The following is an 18,563-nucleotide window of genomic DNA, read 5'->3' on the forward strand; positions in this document are numbered from 1 at the left end:
ATAGTGATTTTTCTTGTATTTTAGTCTAGGTATAGTATAAATTCACCAGACCTTCCTTCTCCTAGGTGCATGAATGTGAAAATTCACTCTTTATTTCTAGCTGTAAGTGCATATTGGTCATTTGGATAGCAGCCATGTCATTGTCTTTTATACAGTTTGTAGTTGTAGAGACCTGTGTGCCTGTAACCCGTGGAATAACCAGGTTTGGAGACATAAATTATGGCTTTCCTTTGATTTTTCTTGACACTTTGTGTCATTTAGCAGCATACTGCTATAGTGATGTAAGATTTGTCCTTAATGTGTTGTGAGCCTGCACTGAATTAAGTATCATTAAAACTCTTCAATCAAAGCAGCATTTCTGTGCCTGTTTCCCCAGTGCGGAGGGAGGGTCATGTGCTGGCTGTTTAAAGGGTGAGTCTCCAAAAAGCAAATTGTTCTGGGGTTGCAGATTTTATCCTCTTCCTGTTGCAGACACCAGCAAATGTGGTAGTGAAACAATCTGGTTTTAATAACAGTGAGGGTAAAGGAGCAGATCGTGGTGTGGGGAGCAGGTCCTTTGCCACGTGCTATTGGCATTTTCTGTTGAAGGGGGGAGGTTTGCTTTGAAAGGGGCTTGTCTGAACCCCTGGGAGAGCCTGAAGTTGGGGTGAGGCTGGAGAAGACAGGCTCCTAGACAGCTGTCAGCTTCAGTGCCTGGAAGGCTGTAGTTGGTCATCCTTCAGTTTTCCGTTTCAAAGAGCTGGAGAGAGTGTCAGGAGAACTGGGACTTGCATTCAGGAGTTCATTCACTGGCTGCTGTCTCCTCCTCTGGTAGGTAGCTGGATGGATTAAGGCTCGGGACTTGTTTGAACTCTCTCTGCTATCTCTTGTTATTCAGCAAGTTCCCAAGTGTCAGGTGAGCGTCTCTGTTTGGAGTGTCTCACTCACAGCCTTGCCAGTAATAGCAGTGACTGGTCTAAATTCATGTCAGGCGTGTGCTCTACTTCTTGTGACTAATGCACAGTGTATTTTTTTAATTGATTACTGTTCCCTCTGCTGATTCAAGCCAGGAAGGAGTCAGAGGAAAGGGGATTTTTTGTTAGACCTTGTTGAGCACAGATGAGGTTTAAAGGTATTTAACTGTTCGGTGGCTGTGGAGACACAACTTGTTGTACCTTCTCCAAAGAAAAATCTTACATTGAATCTTTTAGGCTGTACTGCAGCAATCACAGGTGATCAGTGCAGGGTTTGATCCTGTGGTCAGTGTTTGGGCAGGCCTGACACTGCAGAGTTGTCCTGATGGTACAGTGGGACAAAAGTAGCAAAAGATGAGGAAATGCTTGCAAGAACGTTTGCAAATCCTGTTACAGTATTTCTGTGTGTTACAAATCGTTGTAACATAATGCAAAACAGGGAATTTTCAGAAGAATCCTTAGGAATTAAGGATGTTTTACATTACAACGTTTTGCAACTTTTGTTGAGATTGTATTTACTTCTCTGCAAGTCTCATCCTCTGTGAATAACATTGGCAGCATTCCTCGCCTGCGGGATTAAAATCCAGCCATGTAGTCCTTACGTGTAACAAATCCATTTTGGAAGTGCAGGCCTGTAGAAGAAGGAGCCCAGATGACTGGAAGAAGAACTGATGAGTGGAGTCAATAGTTCTGCAAAGGGGAAAAGTGTTATGCCATAGCAGAAAAAGTGTTCTAAAGCCTGCAGATACCTGTGAGCTGGTCTCTGGCCAGAGGAGCAACGTGGGGATTAGGGAATGTCTCTCTGGGATGGGTTTCTCCTCCAACAGCTGTTGAAGAAGCACCGTAACTGAGTGTACGAACTCAGGGCCAGCCTGGGGACCTGCAGCAGCCTCAAGTGTTCTTTCTGTTTTTCTAAGAAGCACTAAATAGTTTCTGTTTCTCCTCCTGACTTTTTCAGGCATCACAACAGGATCCGCAGCATTGAACCAAGTCAACTGCAGCCCTACGTTACCCTGGAAACGTTGGACCTGAGTTTCAATGACATCACGGAAATCCGAAACGGCTGCTTTCCACAGGGACTTCACATAAAGGAGCTGTGAGTTTTTCTTGTTGGGAACAGCTTTTGTTGAGTTACCCCAGCAGAGAAAAGGGCCTCAAACCTTTAAAAAAAAGGAGAAGTAATGAATATAAGAAGTATGGGGTTATTTGTCAGGATTTTAAGTGCAAAGGAGAATTAAAAGTCAGCACACTGTCCCTACTGCCATGTTATTTTTTGAATGCTGTCTTTTGGACTTCTGATGTATCTCTAAAGAATGCAGATTATTACAGTGTTGCAGAGAAAAGGTATCCTGCATCCTTCAAATGTGGATGTCTTTACATCTGCAAACTACCTACAAGCCAGCAGAACTGTTCATGTCTCTTCCCCTGTGGGAAGTCTGTATGCTGTTTCCCAGATCAGCCCATGTGCATCTGGAAGAGTGGAGGGAGAACAACTATTTTGTCATTAAAGTGGTTACTGAAAGAACAGAAATGTCTTATTAGTTATTAGAAGAAAGCTGGGGATTAAGTGGAGTAACACCCTCCCTACAGAGATGTTTGACTATTTAGAGAAACATAAAATAATCTGTATTTTGGTACCTTTGAAGCAGTGCAGGCAAATAACCTGCCTGCATTAAAGTTTATGTTAAAGTTTCTGGTGCTGGTTGTAAGAGGGTACCGGAGAGTGGTGTTGTGACTTATGTTTGCCTGTTGTCCTTTAAAAACAGCCTCTCTGGCTAAGACTGGGATCCAAGTAAGAAAGAGCCCTGGGACACATACTGAGGGGAAAATAGGGAATGAATAGAATCATCCTACACTGGAATATTCTCCAGTTTTTGGCTTCCACTCCTGACTGCCTTGCTCTAAAGTAGGAGGGTATCAAGGAGCTCTTGGGAAGTGCCCAGGGATTCTCCACATTCATCACAGGCTCTGTGCTCTTTGTGCAGCCAGAAATCCAGCTGGTTTGAAGCCATCGCTGTAATTTCACCAGCCTGTCTCGAGACCAACTAAATGCTGATAAAAGGAGATTTCTGACAGAACTGTTCATTTTTCTGCTGTGATTTATTGCAGCTACCTGGGGAGCAACAGAATCAGCACCCTGGAGCCTGGTGCTTTTGATAGTCTGTCACGGTCCCTGCTAACACTTCGTCTGAGTAAAAACAGGATCACTCAGCTTCCTGTCAAGGCATTCAGGCTACCCAGGCTAATACAACTGTGAGTAGAAATGTCCACTTTAATTAAGCTCAGCCTCACTTTATGGAGACAAAATGTCCCTGAGGATATACACACCAAATGTCACCCTTCCTCATCTACTATCTGTAAAATGTAGAATACACTATGCAGCAGTCCCCTGCCAGCACCTAGTAAAATATGTTGGGAGAAGGTCCTTTTTGTCTTGTAACTCTTGGCTTTTCAGGCCGCTTTTTGGATCAACTGGGAAGGGAGGGATGCTGCAGCAGACATCAGCATCTTGTGCACTTGGCAGAGCAAGACAAATCCATTCCCTTGCAAGCTGCTGATGTCTGTGGTGCAAGAGAGCTTTGGAAGATGTTTCTATTGCGAGTGACAGAGCTCAGATACCATGTTAGTTTTTCAAGACCACACAGGTATCTTTATGTGGCAATAAAAATGCAATCAGGAAAGGCTGTTAAACTGTGCAGTGATATTTGGGCAGAGAAAATAGCACTCGAGGTGAGTTAACACACACGTCGTTGTCCTGTTTGCGTGGGGACACACAGACATCTGCAGCTATAAACGTGCTCGGTGTGTAAAAAAGTAGCACTAATTGTTTAGCTTTTCCCTTCTGCTGCTGTTGGAGAAATGTGCCCAGCCTGAGGCTTGTTGCAATCTTTCCATCAAATTTGATAGGCAAAAGGTCAGCCTCTGTCTGTTAACATAAAATCCACACAAGCTGTTGGAACTCACACCTCTAAATGGCAGGGAAAGATCCTTAAGCCGTGGTGTGCCCAAGGAATGTGTGTGCATTTGTGCTTGCGTGCATGCAGGATTTACAGCAAGTTTGGGATTGAACAGGGTGACATAACAGCAGATGCACCTTAAAAGTCTGTTACCTCTCCTTTGGAAGTTACTGTCCATTGAGTGAGAGCTTGTAATCCCCTGTGTTTGACTGCCTTATGTGCAAAACTGTAATAGAAACAATTCACTCTGTTTAGGAACACAGTTTGCACTGAAAGTTGGAGTAATTGGTACTCTTAATGACAGCCTCACAGCTGGTTGTTTAACCTTGTGGATAAACATGAATGAATTGCAAGTTATACAGATTGATGTGTTGTAGAATTTGTGTACTTTTTCTGGCAAAGCCTATTTCACTAATAGCCCAGGAAGTGCAGTACGACAAGGGACTTTAAGTCTGCAAAATCTTAATTGCTTAGTTGACTTTAATTACACTCAACTTGAGTGCAAGTTGAACATTGTTTTTTTTAGACAGTTGAAAAGTAAGCTAAAAGTTTCTATGGCTTCCTCATCTTTTCCAAAACAAGTTCTGATGTTGTAACTTCCACCATTTTCCTCAACACAGACACTGACTGGGGAACTACCCTTAGATTAGTCTTGTATGTGTGGGAAAGTATCCGTTGTAAAAGCTCTCACTTCAGCTTTAGTGCATTGGGTTGAGGTTTTCCACTGACTTTATGTAATTGGCTTTTCACCTGGTATGTCTGAGTCAAGCAATCTGTAAGACTGTTTGATATAGACTGGTAAAGTGTGCTGTGATTGTGTTCATATTGCTATTCAGAAAGAAAAGGTAGTCCCAAAATTTAGGAATTCTTCCCCACCCAGGGAAAAGAAAAAGAAATTTAATGAACCAAGTTGCAGATCTCTATACACGAAATACTAACATTGCCTTGTTATTGGAAACAACTTGTTTCACTCTTTATTAGTTTCTTATAGTAGAAAAAAAAAAGTGAAATTTGTCAGGGAAGCTGAAAGCTTTCCTTTCAAACTTGGCCATAAAGTTTCCTCTTGAGCCCACAGCTCTTGGGGCACCTCACCTGCATTTTTCAGAGCACATTTTTACTGGGCAATTACGAGTCCTGTAAAAACAATGGGTTGTAAGGGGAATAATGCTGATGTTTGGCTGTACTGGTTCAAATGGTGTCTGCGCTTGAGACAAGATGAAGTGTGAAAATCGATGAAAAGGATCAATGGCTTAAAAGAAATGCAGAGAAAGGAGGGATGAAGAGGAATTGCTGCAGTCTGTTATTCCTCTATAGTGGAAGTCTATCCCAGGGTGAGTTTATTTAAGCAATCACACCCAGCTGACTTCCCTGGATAGATCTGGGATTGAAAGTTTCCGGTGCGTTTCCGCTGTCTCCCGGGAACGGTTGACAGAGGAGTTGTTGGCATTGCTGTCCCCATTGTGTGCTGCACAGATGACTTCGTGAGAAAGGACTGGGGTTTAATAAACTTGTATGGCCTTGGTGATTTTAGGGAGCTGAACCGGAATCGCATCCGCCTGATTGAAGGCCTGACATTCCAGGGACTGGACAGCTTGGAAGTCCTGAAGCTCCAGCGCAACAACATAAGCAAATTGACTGATGGAGCTTTCTGGGGTCTAGCCAAGATGCAAGTTCTGTAAGTTTGAGAGAGGGGTTCTTTTCCCTTAAACAGACAGGAATTTACCTGCTTTCACATCCTTCTCCGCATTTTAGCGAGGACTCCCCAGAGACCTGTGAGCACCTGTGCCAGTCCTCCTGCTTCCTCCTATGTCCTGCATGCCCAGAGCTTTGCCATGCTGCAGCAGTTTCTGTTTAGTTGACCCACAGTTTAATAAAGCTCATTGCTTTACCAGGTGTTCAGTCAAAAAAATCCTGTTGCTTGTGAGTTTTCCTTTGGAAGTTTGACAGTTTGAACATTCTGTACGATCTCAATTGGTCTTTGAATAAAAGCTTGTCTGGTTTCTGCAAATTTGTTTTCGCTGACACGTGGGAACTCTTGTGTTGCAGACATGATTATTCCACCTCGTGGCATACCTAGAAACCAAACTGCCCTATCTTGGTGATGCTTTCTTTCCATACCAGGGAACAAATTGATTAGTCATTGCAGAGAAATGCCTGAAGCTTCCAACATGTTTGGCTTTCAGGTGTGTTTGCAAGGTCACAAGGCAGCATGTTTCTGGATGCTGCTGTCACACAACTGACACTCTGCAAATATAAACTTGATTGGGATGCTTTGAACCCAGTTTACTTGCAGTGGAGCTTATGTCTGCAGTCACAGCTCCTTCTGGGCATTTCCTTTGCGTTGTCCTTGAATTTCCTTCTATCTTTCATTTGACAAGAAATACCCACACATGCATGTATCCACATAGGTGTGTAGAAAGCAGTGTAGGAATGGCTAAAATTCCAGTTCTTGGCGGAAGTTCTCCAACATTTGGCCAGTGCTGCTTATCTGTCAATTCCTTCTGATTTTTCTCCACAGCCACCTGGAGTATAACAGCCTGACAGAAGTAAACAGTGGTTCTCTCTATGGCCTCTCCTCTCTGCACCAGCTTCACCTCAGTAACAACTCCATATCCCGCATCAACCCCGATGGCTGGAGCTTCTGCCAGAAGCTGCATGAGCTGTAAGTTGGTTTCTGTTGTGTTGTGTAATCTTGGCATGAAAGGGGAGTAAGGAATTTTCCCAATCACAAGGCTTACGGCTCCCACTGTATCAACCTGTAGAAATGCAGGAGCTGCAGCCTCCTAAGTGATGCCCTTGTTATTTATGATGTTATGACCTTCAGAGCACCTGATTAAAATATGTTTACACAAGAAACAAAGACTAGAACCCACTAAAAGTACACAGTGCCAAAAGGCCTGGAGAGTTTGTGAACTGTGGCTTGCCAATGCTTTTAGCTAGAGAGTTACAAGACATGTAACTTGCCATATAATGACTGTACAGCCTGGAGGAAGCTTTGCTTTATCCTGTGTATTTACAAAGAACAATCGTGTTTTTAACCAGCAGAGATTTGGCCCTTTAAAGGCAGTTCTCCTGTTTACACTTTACCCCTTCCTGTAGGGTTCAGTTGTTGAAAAGTAAATACATTGGCTTTGCTCTCCTGAGGTTTCCAGCTGTGAATACAGCATGTTTGATAAATGAAAGAAAGCCTTGCTGCTGAGGACAGCCCCACAAGGGTGTCTTTTGGGCTTGTGGCACTGCTTAATGCCTTTTTGAAGAGGCACACATGGACTTGCAGTATTTACAGAAGTAGCTGTCATCCCCTCGGTGGGACTGTGGAAAGATTCACTTTTTTCTCTGGAGAGCTTGACACATGTGGTTAGTGGGACTGTAATTCATTCTGCTCGGTGCTCAGAAATGTTAAACATTGTTAGGGATTCTCCTGTCCACCGCAGAGCACGGTAAAGCAGCTTCCTGCTGCCAGAGGCCTCACTCTGGACTCATATTAGAGGTTGGTGTCTGCCCACCCAGCTGTGAGCCCCTAGACTTCTGGGCTGTGGATTCAGAGATAGGTGGACACGACACTTGTAATTCCTTTAAGTTTAGAATTAACATATTAACCCTGTGATCAGCTGTTTAACCCAAATTATTAATCCGGATGTGGGTTATTTTGGGGGGTGCAAGGAAATACTTTATTTTTTGTTTTAGTTAAATATATTTGTGGCTGTTTAACTACCTAATTTTTCAAGTTGCTGTGAAACTGCCCATGCCTAAAGGACTCCTTTGCTTGGCACAGGGCTAATGTCAGAACTCTTTCAGGGAAAGCTATGCTTGTCTTTTCTGCCTGACACTGTCCTGCAAACCCCCAAGGTTTAGACTGGAGGTTGCATGCCATGCTGAGTCCTTTTTTTGTCAGTTATGGGTTGGGATCTCATCCAACCAGCAATGCTAATGGTGAGCTCTCCTGGCTTAGGGGCCATCCTCTGCACTAACTGCAGAAACCCAGTGCAGGACTCCCTTGTGCTGGTGCAGGATGGGGTAGATTTGGAAATGTGAGGTGGTGGGAGCCACTGGGGTGTGCTCGGCCTGACAAACAGGATTGTGCTGGAGTGTGAGGCCAGAGATGACAGTGACTGAGATGTGAAAGGCGATTATGTGGGTGTTAGCACACATCCCTGCAAAATATTACAAGCTCTTGCAGGTGTTGCCTTAAGGGCAAGGCTGCTGCAGGGAGCCATCAGATCTCCTCGCTGAAACTCCCACAGCCGGAGTATTTGTAGAGTATTTGCAGGAGAGGTCTGCTCTGGAATTGAAGGGTGAGGAAAGGAAGCCGTGGATACATCCGGACTGACTCGTGCACTTCATTAAATGTGAACGTTTTGTTCCTGATTGAAAGATTCTTGCTTGTCTCCACTATTGCTAAATCTCCTGGGTTTCAGTTACCAGAAAACACTGTGTGTGGTTGTACAGGGAATGAATTTCAATTCTAAGGAAGGAGTTGGTCGTCTGAAGAAGAAGTTGTCTCTCATTCAGTTGCTAGGACAAAATGTGACCTCAAGGCTCTGGTCTGATGTAAAAGCTAACAAGGAAAGAAAGCTCTTGCCTTGTTACAAGCATGAGAAAGGGCTGATTGTACTCAGCAGTCAGGTGCTAGAACACCAGCATCATGGAAAAACCCACAGTGGGAGCATAGGATTTCACCAGAGGTAAATGATGACTTGGCTGCTGGGTCTTTCCTTTCACTTTTTACCCATAGTTTGGTCAATGGGAATGAAGTGTGTCAGATGTACCTAGTCCAGAACTGGCTGGCAGCAGGACACTGCTGAAGAGGGAAAGCTACTATTTTGCAAATTGGCCTGTCCCATGGCAGGAAGCAGAACCCTGGAATGTTGAAGAAGCCACTGCCAGGTGCAATAGCTCCTGAAACCTTCCACGTGATTGCATCATTGGGAGAGTCTCTAAGTACTGCTGTGCCTGTCCATCTTGAGGTGACAGCACAATTGCCAGAGAGAACGTGCCTTCACCTGTTGTGGCAGGAGCTCTTCTGTGTAGAATCAAAAGGAACTATTTATTTTCTCAGCCAGGTTTAAGATTGCTTTTGAACACTATTTTTTTTTTTACAGCCAAATTCTTTAATCGCAGGTGAGGACATAATTTTGACCAGATGCCAGTTCTTCATAACTAACACTACAACTTCTTTAGGAATGAAAGTATGTTGTCCCATACCTTCAAACTCATTAATCTTTGCTGAACTTTTTCAGAGCTTACCCTCTGCCCACTCACACAGCAGTGAAAAGATAGACAGCACTTTTGCCAAGTAAATGACACTCTCAGGGCTTTAGAGTATGTGTCTGTTTTGACTTAGGTTTTGGCTTTGCAGTGAGTTTCATGCAAGCTCTAGACACATTTTTAAGCAAACTCATTAACAGGCAGTACTAGAAGAGGAATTTGGAGGTTTGGAACTCAGTGAGGTTTTTTTTCTTGTTGTCTGTACAGTGAAGGATTTCAGTGCTTGTTCAAAGCTGCATAACTCCACTCTTTGAAAAGTTGAGCAGCCCAAACCATCATATTCTTTGAAGTGACATGTGGTCCCAGGTCTCTAAAGTATTTCCAAAAATCCAATGCCTGCTGCTATCCTGAGAGGTCCCTCATTTGCAATCCAAGCTGGCCTTCCACAGCAGCAACACCGTGGCTTTACTGCTGCATAGAAGGTGGTTGCACAGTGTGAGAGGTGACTGCAGTGGCTTGTAGCTTCCCATGGCCTGCCCTTGATGTCACATCTCCAAAACCTCATCTGCACCTTGCTGGGAGAGAAAAGCAACTTTCTTCCTACCAGCTTCCAAACTGCGACAGGAGTAGCGCTTAAAAAAATCTCCCAAACCAGAGGTAATACAGGCAAAGGGGAAGAGATAGCTGGAAAACTAGGAAAAAACCACCAACCCTCCAACACGAGCATCTTGTAAGTGGGGAGGATTTCAAGCAGACTGTGTGCTCCTTGACAAAGGGGAGCGGGAGGGAAGGTGGCTGGTTTACAGCAGATCCCTCCTTCCTGTGCATGAAAGGAAGCTTTCAATTGCCTGGTGGTGAAATGCTCTTGGATCTGGGCTGGGGTGGAGGCACCCACACCCAGACGCCTGGGGCTCGCTGGGCACCAGTGCAGAATGATAAGACACATCCTGAGCACAGAAGTCTGGACCCTGCCAAGAGTGCTTGTGAACTTCAAAATGTGTGTGTTTGACGTCTCTTTCCACCTCTGAGGGCGCGGGGAAGGAGGGACTGCTTTTTCCTGTAGGCCTCGGAGAGAATCCAAATGGGAGTGAGAATTAAACACAACCAACTGAGTGTTTCCTGTACCTGTGGGGACTGAGGGGACGGTGCTCCCAGACCCTCACCCAGCCATACAGGAGCAGGAGTAGCTCATCCATGCTGTAGCTGACTGTGTGTGTGTGTGTGTGTTGGCTTGTTGCTCTCAGTCACATCCAGGGGAGCCTCTCTCTGTAGCCCACACAGAAGACTTTCCCATAGCTGGGTACCAACTGTCTCTTGCTCCCATAAGTCATCTAGGCTTCCCCACAGGTATCTTGTGGGATATTTACAGGCTGTAGTTTTATTTCCTAATCCAGCTGTTATGTATCCACCCAGTACATCACCTCCTACAAGCTGGTTGTGGGAGGCAGGCACTGGCTGGCACAGAGGAGTTTGGAAAATACCAGATGGATTGACAAGGGCTGTTGTGTTGTTTTTTTTCCTCAGAATACTCTCCTACAACAACCTGACCAGGCTGGATGAGGGAAGCTTGGCAGACCTTGGGGGACTGCACGTGCTGCGGCTGAGCCACAATTCCATCAACCACATTGCAGAAGGGGCTTTCAAGGGACTCAAAAACCTCCGTGTCCTGTAAGTTGCTCCCAGCTTTTGCCAGCTAACACCCATCTTCCCTCCACAGTTGTGTTCTGCTTTGCAGGTGCTTTGGGTGCCTGTGTCCTCAGTGTCAAACTCCCCTACACACTGCTCCGTTGTCTTCTGTGTTTGCTGCGTTATTCAACTTCAGTGAACTTGTATTTTTTTGTTTAAGAGCATTTAGAAGAATTGCAGTCAGACAGCTCAGCGTTGTAGAGTGTTTTCAGAGTAGAGAGCTCTGGAGTGAAATTACGGGAACATAGGACAGGATCCTGAACCTAGCCCAGATGACCAAAAGTCCCTGAGGTCTCATTCATGCAGCTAATAGCAGAATTTCTCTTGCTATCATGTTGACTTTAACTGAAATTCTTAGAAAATGTTAGTTTCTGTTTGGTCTTTGTGCTCTCAGTACAGCACTGAAAACTTGAATGTCCACTTAAATGTGGTATCGAGCACATTTGTTACTTTTTTTTTTTAATTGAATATTAAATATAAAATTAAGGGCTAAGATGGTCTTAACTAAAAAACAGTGGCAAAACAAAGAAATTTAGAGGTTGGGCTTGGGATCTTATTATACCAGAAGTGTAACAACACATGAAGCTTCACCCAGTGTTTGATTCAATCTTAGGAATAAGAAGCTGCTACAGGTACCATGAAAGTAACTAGAAGTCTTTCTCTTTAATGCAGAATTTGGTTCATTTGAGTCATGAGTTGCTCTGTGCTCTGATTTTCATGGTAAACTCTGAAAAACAAACAATTTGCCATACTATCAAAGGAAAAGTTTTGTGTGCCCTCATACTGAATTGCAGAGTGATCCATCCAGCAATGGCTGTGGCCATTTAACACAAACTTTTATTTTAAAGTAACTGACACAACGTAATACCTGGAAATGTGACACTGGAAATGACCTTGCTAATCCAAATAGCATTTTCTAAGATTGTAGGACTAGCAGAGAACATTAGACAGATCAGTGTGAACCTCCTCTGGGATCCCAGCTCTAGCATCGTCCCACTGTGCACTGTTAACCCAAGAGCTGTGTTAGATTGAAGTACATCTGGGCTTGTCTTATGAACATCAGAAGATGGGGAATCCTGCTCTAATTGTCCATTCCTGAAGCTGTGTTGTCTCTGTCTCCTTGTTGGTACCTGCAGGGCTGCTGGCTGCTCTCCTCTCTCTTTGGGGCTGCAGGCTCAGCACCTTCGTCTGGCACATCACAAAGTTCTCACAGTCCACATTACAGCACCAGCCACCCTCTCAGGCTGGTTGGGTTCACAACACTGATTTAATTCTTCCTTCAAAAGAAAAAAACACACTTTGATACTTTTATTCCTCTTCAGAAGCCCATTGTGGCCCAAGTCATTAAAAGGAAATGGGAACAGAGAGATCTTCCGTCTTTACAGTACTTTTTTGCATCTTACTCTTTCCTTTATTGAAAGTTCATAGTGAAGGGAGTGACTGGAAAGTGAGTTTGGGTTTTGTTTGCTTTTTTTAAACTTAAGCCAAAGCCTTTCAGCCACTGGGCATTCAGAAAGGGACCTCTCTGAGGCAGCTGTCAAGACCGGAACTAAAGGTTTCCAAAGAAAAATGGAGGGGAAGGGGAGCTGGTAGTTCTCTTTGCTCTGCACTGAATGTGGAGCCTCTTTTATGTCCCGGGCAGAGGGGGGAGGCGGAGAGGGAGTGTGTGAGCGAGCTCTAATTTAATAAAGAGAAAGGCCTATTGGGTCCTGCACCTGGTGAAAAAGAGCCGAGCATGCTTTAATTATGGGCTATTGTTGGGGAGCCTTTGGTGGGTGTGAAACTGCTGAAATGTGGAGCTATTCAAATAGAGGTCAGGCCCGGAGACCTCGGAGCACAATGATTAACAAGGCTGCGAGCATTCAAGCTCAGCCAGCCAGAAAGAATAGGAAATTGGCAACAGGGGCTGGGAGAGGAGTTGGAATACAAAGAGAGCTGGGCCAAAATACCCCACTCTTTTTTTTCTCCCTCTCTCTATTTTCACTCATTTGTTAAAAAGGTTTTTATTCCTTCTTTCTAACACTAAACCTTTGAGTTGCCTTTGGATGAACAAGCAATACCATTTTCTTTCCCTTTTTCAAGAAAACACAATGTGTGGCAGTCAATTAATAAAAGTGTGTGTCAGGGCTCCTACAGGCTGTTCCCACTTGTCTGTCTCTGCCATGGGAAAGGGTTTGCAGCTCCAAAGACCAGTAGCCCGTGGTGAAACTGAAGAGGAGAAATGTCTGAGAAGGGATTTTCCCTTACAAAACAAACAGAACAGTGGACACTGGCTTGGCAACCATAGGGAAGATGTAGAAACTCAGCTCCAGGAAGATGTATTTGCTCTTGTCCCGCTCGAATAGTGCTGGAAATGCCATCACATCAAAGCGTCTCTCTTGGATTTGTCCCTTGTGCCACCACAGCATTATGTGTGCTCACACCCCACGGGGATGTTGAGATTTTATCCACCCACAGATCACTCTGACATCCACAGTGCTGCTGGCTAAGGCCAAAGTTCCCTAGGGACAGGAGATTCAGGTCTCAGGCTGAAGCCAGCTGAGAAGCAGGAACTGTGGCTTTTGGCCATCTCCCTTCACGTCTTTAGTTTTTACACCAAAGCCGAGAAAGGAGCAAAGACTGCAGCCAGCTGAGGCACTGGGAGCAAAAACCTCAGCTCCATCTCAGCTGAGGAGAACCATGCCCTTACTAAAACTGTTCTTTTCATTTTTAAATTTCTTTTCCCTTCTTGTGAGTTACTGTGTATTGGTGCTGCAGAGCCCAGAAGCTGCACTGTGTGAAGTGTTGCAAAATGCAGGGGAGATTGTTTTTTCTTTTTTGGTCTTAATATTTTTTTATCTGGAAATGTTCTGATAATAATCTTCAAAAGGTGCAAAAGGAGTACCTGAGGGTTTGGGCGTTATCTGGGTAGTGAAGTTTGCTTTGGTGTTGGGTTTTGCCAGGTTTTAAATCAGAGTGATGTAACAAAACCAACAAAGCCTATTTGGTTTTTCTTTCTTTTTACTTAACATTAGAAATGATGAATTTCTGTCTGTGTTGCTGGGTATTCATTGCTAGCTGGAATTAAAGCTAGGAGGGAAGGATTTTTAAACAGACTGTTTAAACAGCTTTTGTGGATCTCTGTGTTTGTTCTCTGTGCTTGTTTTTCTTCAGAGCTCTTTGACTCTTGTAATTGATGGTCAATTTGAAAGCCAAAAGAAGCTAACTCTGAAAAAGGAATTCTTACTTGTTTTGTTGTTTTGGTTTTTTTAAAATGTGGTTATGCAGAGAGTTAGGCTGGTATAGAGATGCTGGTGCTTTCCTTTGTTGAGTTTTCAAGTTCGTTGCCAGAAAAAAAGGAACTTTGTAGCAAATACACCAAATCATCTTGCTAAGATGCAGCTATAGACAAATACATGTATGCACTGGGATAGCCAAAGTGTAGCATTTAAGGACAGCTGTTTATTTCAGTTTAGTTTTGACACTTTATTTTCATTTTCCTCCTTCTCTTTGGATACACAAAACTGGGAAAGGACTGAAGCTGCTTGTTAGAGTGTCTGCTCCTGTTGCTGTCTCAGAGGGTTTCAGCTAGGAATAAACTAGGAGTATTTTTGGAATGAACCATCCCAGAATGGGTCAGTGCAGGAGAAGAGATTAGTAATGCTTTGCTGCAGGACTCTGCATTTTCTGATAACCACCAGGAGAACGTGGGAAGCTCTCATGTGGCATTCTCCAACTTTCTTCCATTTGTTTGTGACAATGAGACTGGGACTAAGATGCTGATTCCAGGCTTTCTCTTGTCCTCTCCCCAGGGAACTGGACCACAACGACATCTCAGGCACAATAGAAGATACCAATGGAGCCTTCACAGGCCTGGAAAACCTGAACAAGCTGTGAGTATCCCTGGGTTTGAATTCTGCAAATTCAAAAGGGGTGAGTCTGTCCCCTCTGATGCAGCCTTTCCTCCCTTTGGAACAAGATAATCAACAGAAAATCTGAGATGTGATAGTTTTGCAGGCTCACTGCAAGAGTGCAAATGACATTTCTAAGGAGGTACGAGGCAATTGTTTCCTTTTAAAGTGGTGAACAGACGGTGCCACATACTGTAGTTCAGAGGCATAGGAGAGAGAGGTTTAAGTTGTTTCATTTGTAAAATTCAGCACAACTGTTCCTCACTTCTAAAAGCAAACAAACAACAAAAAGGACCCCTTGCAATCTTCAGCCAAGCATTGATTGATGCAGCAAATAACAATAAACAGAAGAGAAAAATCACCCCACTTCCTGTAACAACAGAGGATTGAAACAGGATTCGTTTCTGTGGGATACTCTGTCTGAGAGTGATCTTTTGGGCTTGCTTCCATGTGCAGCGACAATAAAAGGCACCATGGGGCACAGGCTCTTGAGGAGATAAAAAGAAACCCAAGGCAAGCATGCGCCTTGCAAATGTTTATGGCTTGCTCGGCCTTCGCAGGGATTTTCACATTGCTCAGTGCAAGTTCCTATTCCATTTGAAATGGGCCATATAAATCAGCCCTGTCAGAGCAGCCTCTGATGGCTTGTGACAAATCAAGAGTCTCTAATCATTACCTCTTGCCTTTGTTGAAGTTCTCAGCACCCCCCCATCCCGCTGTCTCTGATGCTGGGATGGCACAGCCAGAGGTGCAGTAAAAGTACCTCGATGGATAGCAGATGGCTGGAATGAATCCTGGCAGGCGGGATATTGTCATGCTCTCATTAGAGGCTCCTCAGGGAGTGGGACGAGCCATGGCAGGATTTGTGGGGATGTAATGCTTAGAGAAGGAGAATTTGAAATCACAGACAGAGGTGGCATTTGATCGTTGCTGAGGGGAGTCACTGGGTCCAGGGAGAGGGGAAACCAAGTTGTAGCTGCAAGTAAAGTGAGGCAGAAGAGGATTTAAGGAGGGGGGGAGCCAGGCAGGGAAGTAGAAATAGTGTGTGGGATAGGGAGGTCAGTAGGAATTTCTGTGCACATGGAGTCGGGAAATCTTCCCACAAGTTGCTACAGAAAAGACAGAGAAGCAGATGTGGTGAGTGGAAGAGTCCTTGGCTGCTTGAGTGAAGTTTTTGGTTTGACTGAGGAAACCAGTGAAACCATGTGAGCAGTTAGAAGGGTAATGGGGGCAGAGACTTTGTCTACTGGAATTTGCAGGCTGCAGGGATTGTGAGTCTATAGTGCTGCTTTGACAAGGGAGGAGAAAGTGGAGGAAAGGAGTGGAGAGAGAGAGAGCGAGCTGTCCTGGTGGGACATCCACTGTAGGGCATCTCTCCAACATGGCATGGGAGCAAAAGTAGTGGTCCCATGTGATTGGGATATGTTAGAATTGCTGGATGCAGCAGATAACAGGAGAGAGGTGAAAAAGCCAGAGGAGCCAGAAAGAGTTCAGCAAAAGGATTCACTCAGCAACCAGGAACAGTGAGCCCTGATGAGCTGTGGGGGTCAGGCAGAGGCCAGGAGGTACAGCAGGGAGCAGGAGGAGAAAGGAAGGGAGCAGGGGCAGCCTGTGGGGTTGTGTGTTGGGAGCTCTGGGCAGAGGAGCTATCACTCCCCTGTGAAGTAGCCGTGGCCTGATCGGATGTTTATCATCTGGCACAAGGAACCCCTTCAAAAGATTTGGGCTGCCGGTAGCAAAGGGTGCAGTGGGGGCTTGTGCAAAACTAAGGAAGTTGGGTTTGCGTCTTTCTTTGCATTGCTGACCTGTGTCTTTCATTGCACACGGACCTGGGCCAGCTCTGAGTGTGGCAGAACACAGGGAAGGACACGTGCAGGGGAGTTTGGGGGGGACTGCAGTACATTTCATAGCTTGCAAGAGCGCTTGTGTTGAGTTGGTTTTGGACAGGCAGGAGTGGTTTTGAGTACCTAACAGAACAAACCTGCTGTGGGACAGACAGCTTGCTGGGATCACTCATTGTCATCCAGAGTGTAAGGCTAGAAAACCCCTCAGAATATGAGATTATTTTATTTCTTGAGGCATTTCGAGGCTACTTGGGAGTGGCCACTTTTGAAAGGATCTCCTCAGAGCTGTTTTAGCTCATCAGCACATAAATCTCAAACTGGTGATTTCTAAGGCTGAAGTGAGTATCAGGATTTTTTCCCAAATAAAAGATCAGCCTTTACAGCAAACATTTCACTGTGTGATTTAGGGCCTGTGTTTAAACCATCAGCCGGCTTTAAATGCATTAGCATACAAAAAATAAATGGGCACTTCAGAGGAGACCTTCCAATGAATTAATAATCACCTCAGCTCTGTGGAGATTGCCTTAAAAGCCGTTCCCCTTTGATCTGGCACAGATTAGCCTCTGAAAGGATTTAGCACAGAGAGGGTTGTTCGCTGACATGAAGGTGTTAAACAGAGATGGGGAGGCCAGTCACTTTAGCCTTCTCTGAATTATATATGAAGCTCTCCAGGATGGAGAGCACAGGCCGAAATTAAAATGTTGTTTCAAGAACGGGAGTTGAGAAGCACCGAAGCATAAAAAGCGTGGATGGAATCACTGGGGAACAAACGAGGTTCCTAATTACTCAAGCTGCTAAATGCAACCGGTTTTTTGATGGCTCACTCAGCGACTGAGATCTTCCTGCAGGTGTACAACTGGCAGGAGGAGAAAATACTGCTTTCTAATGAATTGCGTGCCTGGCATGTAATTACACTTGAGCAATCACGGGGAGAGCTGTGCCCGGCTCTGCCGGTGGAGGAGCGCTCAGGGATGGCTGTGAGCTGGCTAATTGTGAGCTGCATCCAGCTGCCTTCACATTCCAGCCTGCCACAGCCCTTTGAAGGGGGCTGCAGGGTTCAAACCATTTCAGATTTGGAGAAGTGCACAGCTGAAGTTCACAAGGTGTGACTGAGTTTCAGGAGTTCCCCGAGGCCTGGCTTTGTTACCTGTTATGTGTTTCTCATGTGCAGCCATAAATTTGTATGCACCTACACAAGTACACGATACATTGTGTATTCCCATCCCCAGATCTCTGCCCAGATAGGTAAATAGGTATCATCAGTAGCTCCAATTTTCAAAATCCAAAATCTACTATAAATAATCAGTAGAAATCTCCAATTATCAAACCCAAGCTCAGCTTAATTTTTTCAACAACAGATGCCCATCTAATTTTCATAGAATCATTAAGGCTGGAAAGGTGATCAAGTCCAACTGTCAGCCCAGCACCACCACCATGTTCACCATTAAACCATGTCCTCAAGTGCAATGTCCACATGTTTGTAGAACACTTAAGGGATGATGACTCTGCCACTTCCCTGGACAGTCTGTTCCAATGCTTTACAACCTTTTCTGTGAATAATTTTTTCCTGATATCTAATCTAAACATTCCCTGGCACAACTTGAGGCCAATTCCTCTTATCCTTATTACCCTTATCATGTCCTCATAACACCCTTATTTAGGAATAGGACTCCAAAAATCAGTGGATGGAAAAACAGATGCAGCCATATGACCAGCGTTTGCATATAGTAAATTATTTACTATATTAATCCTTCTAATGGATTTTTCAAAGTCTTCATTAATGCAACATCCCTTTTACCAAGGATGGTGCACATGATTGCACACATCTTTTGGTGCTGGGGGTATTTCATCCAGAGCAAACAGCCACGTGCACTTGGATGCAATGGAGAGGACCTCTGATAACCTTGGGTTTGGTGCTCTAACAAGGAGCTCAGTAAAGCTCACTGTAGATATTTAGAATTATTCCATCAATAAAGTAGGTTGCAGATAGGTCACACCCTATATTGAAGGAAAACTCTTGAAGGA

General features: G+C 44.6%; 1 protein-coding gene across 1 annotated transcript in view; it reads left to right on the forward strand.

Annotated features, from left to right (window-relative positions):
• The window catches only part of LRIG1 (leucine rich repeats and immunoglobulin like domains 1), a 158,435-nt gene that overhangs the window by 124,176 nt on the left and 15,696 nt on the right, over nucleotides 1-18,563 (forward strand). Inside the window, exons 4-9 of the mRNA XM_029958315.1 lie at nucleotides 1,912-2,049; nucleotides 3,063-3,206; nucleotides 5,442-5,585; nucleotides 6,429-6,572; nucleotides 10,643-10,786; nucleotides 14,596-14,676. Coding sequence (XP_029814175.1) covers nucleotides 1,912-2,049; nucleotides 3,063-3,206; nucleotides 5,442-5,585; nucleotides 6,429-6,572; nucleotides 10,643-10,786; nucleotides 14,596-14,676 — 795 coding nt within the window. The remainder of the gene's footprint in view (nucleotides 1-1,911; nucleotides 2,050-3,062; nucleotides 3,207-5,441; nucleotides 5,586-6,428; nucleotides 6,573-10,642; nucleotides 10,787-14,595; nucleotides 14,677-18,563) is intronic.

This window comes from Manacus vitellinus, unplaced genomic scaffold, assembly GCF_001715985.3.
Source record: "Manacus vitellinus isolate BGI_N305 unplaced genomic scaffold, ASM171598v3 scaffold_14_pilon, whole genome shotgun sequence".
Taxonomy (NCBI): domain Eukaryota; kingdom Metazoa; phylum Chordata; class Aves; order Passeriformes; family Pipridae; genus Manacus; species Manacus vitellinus.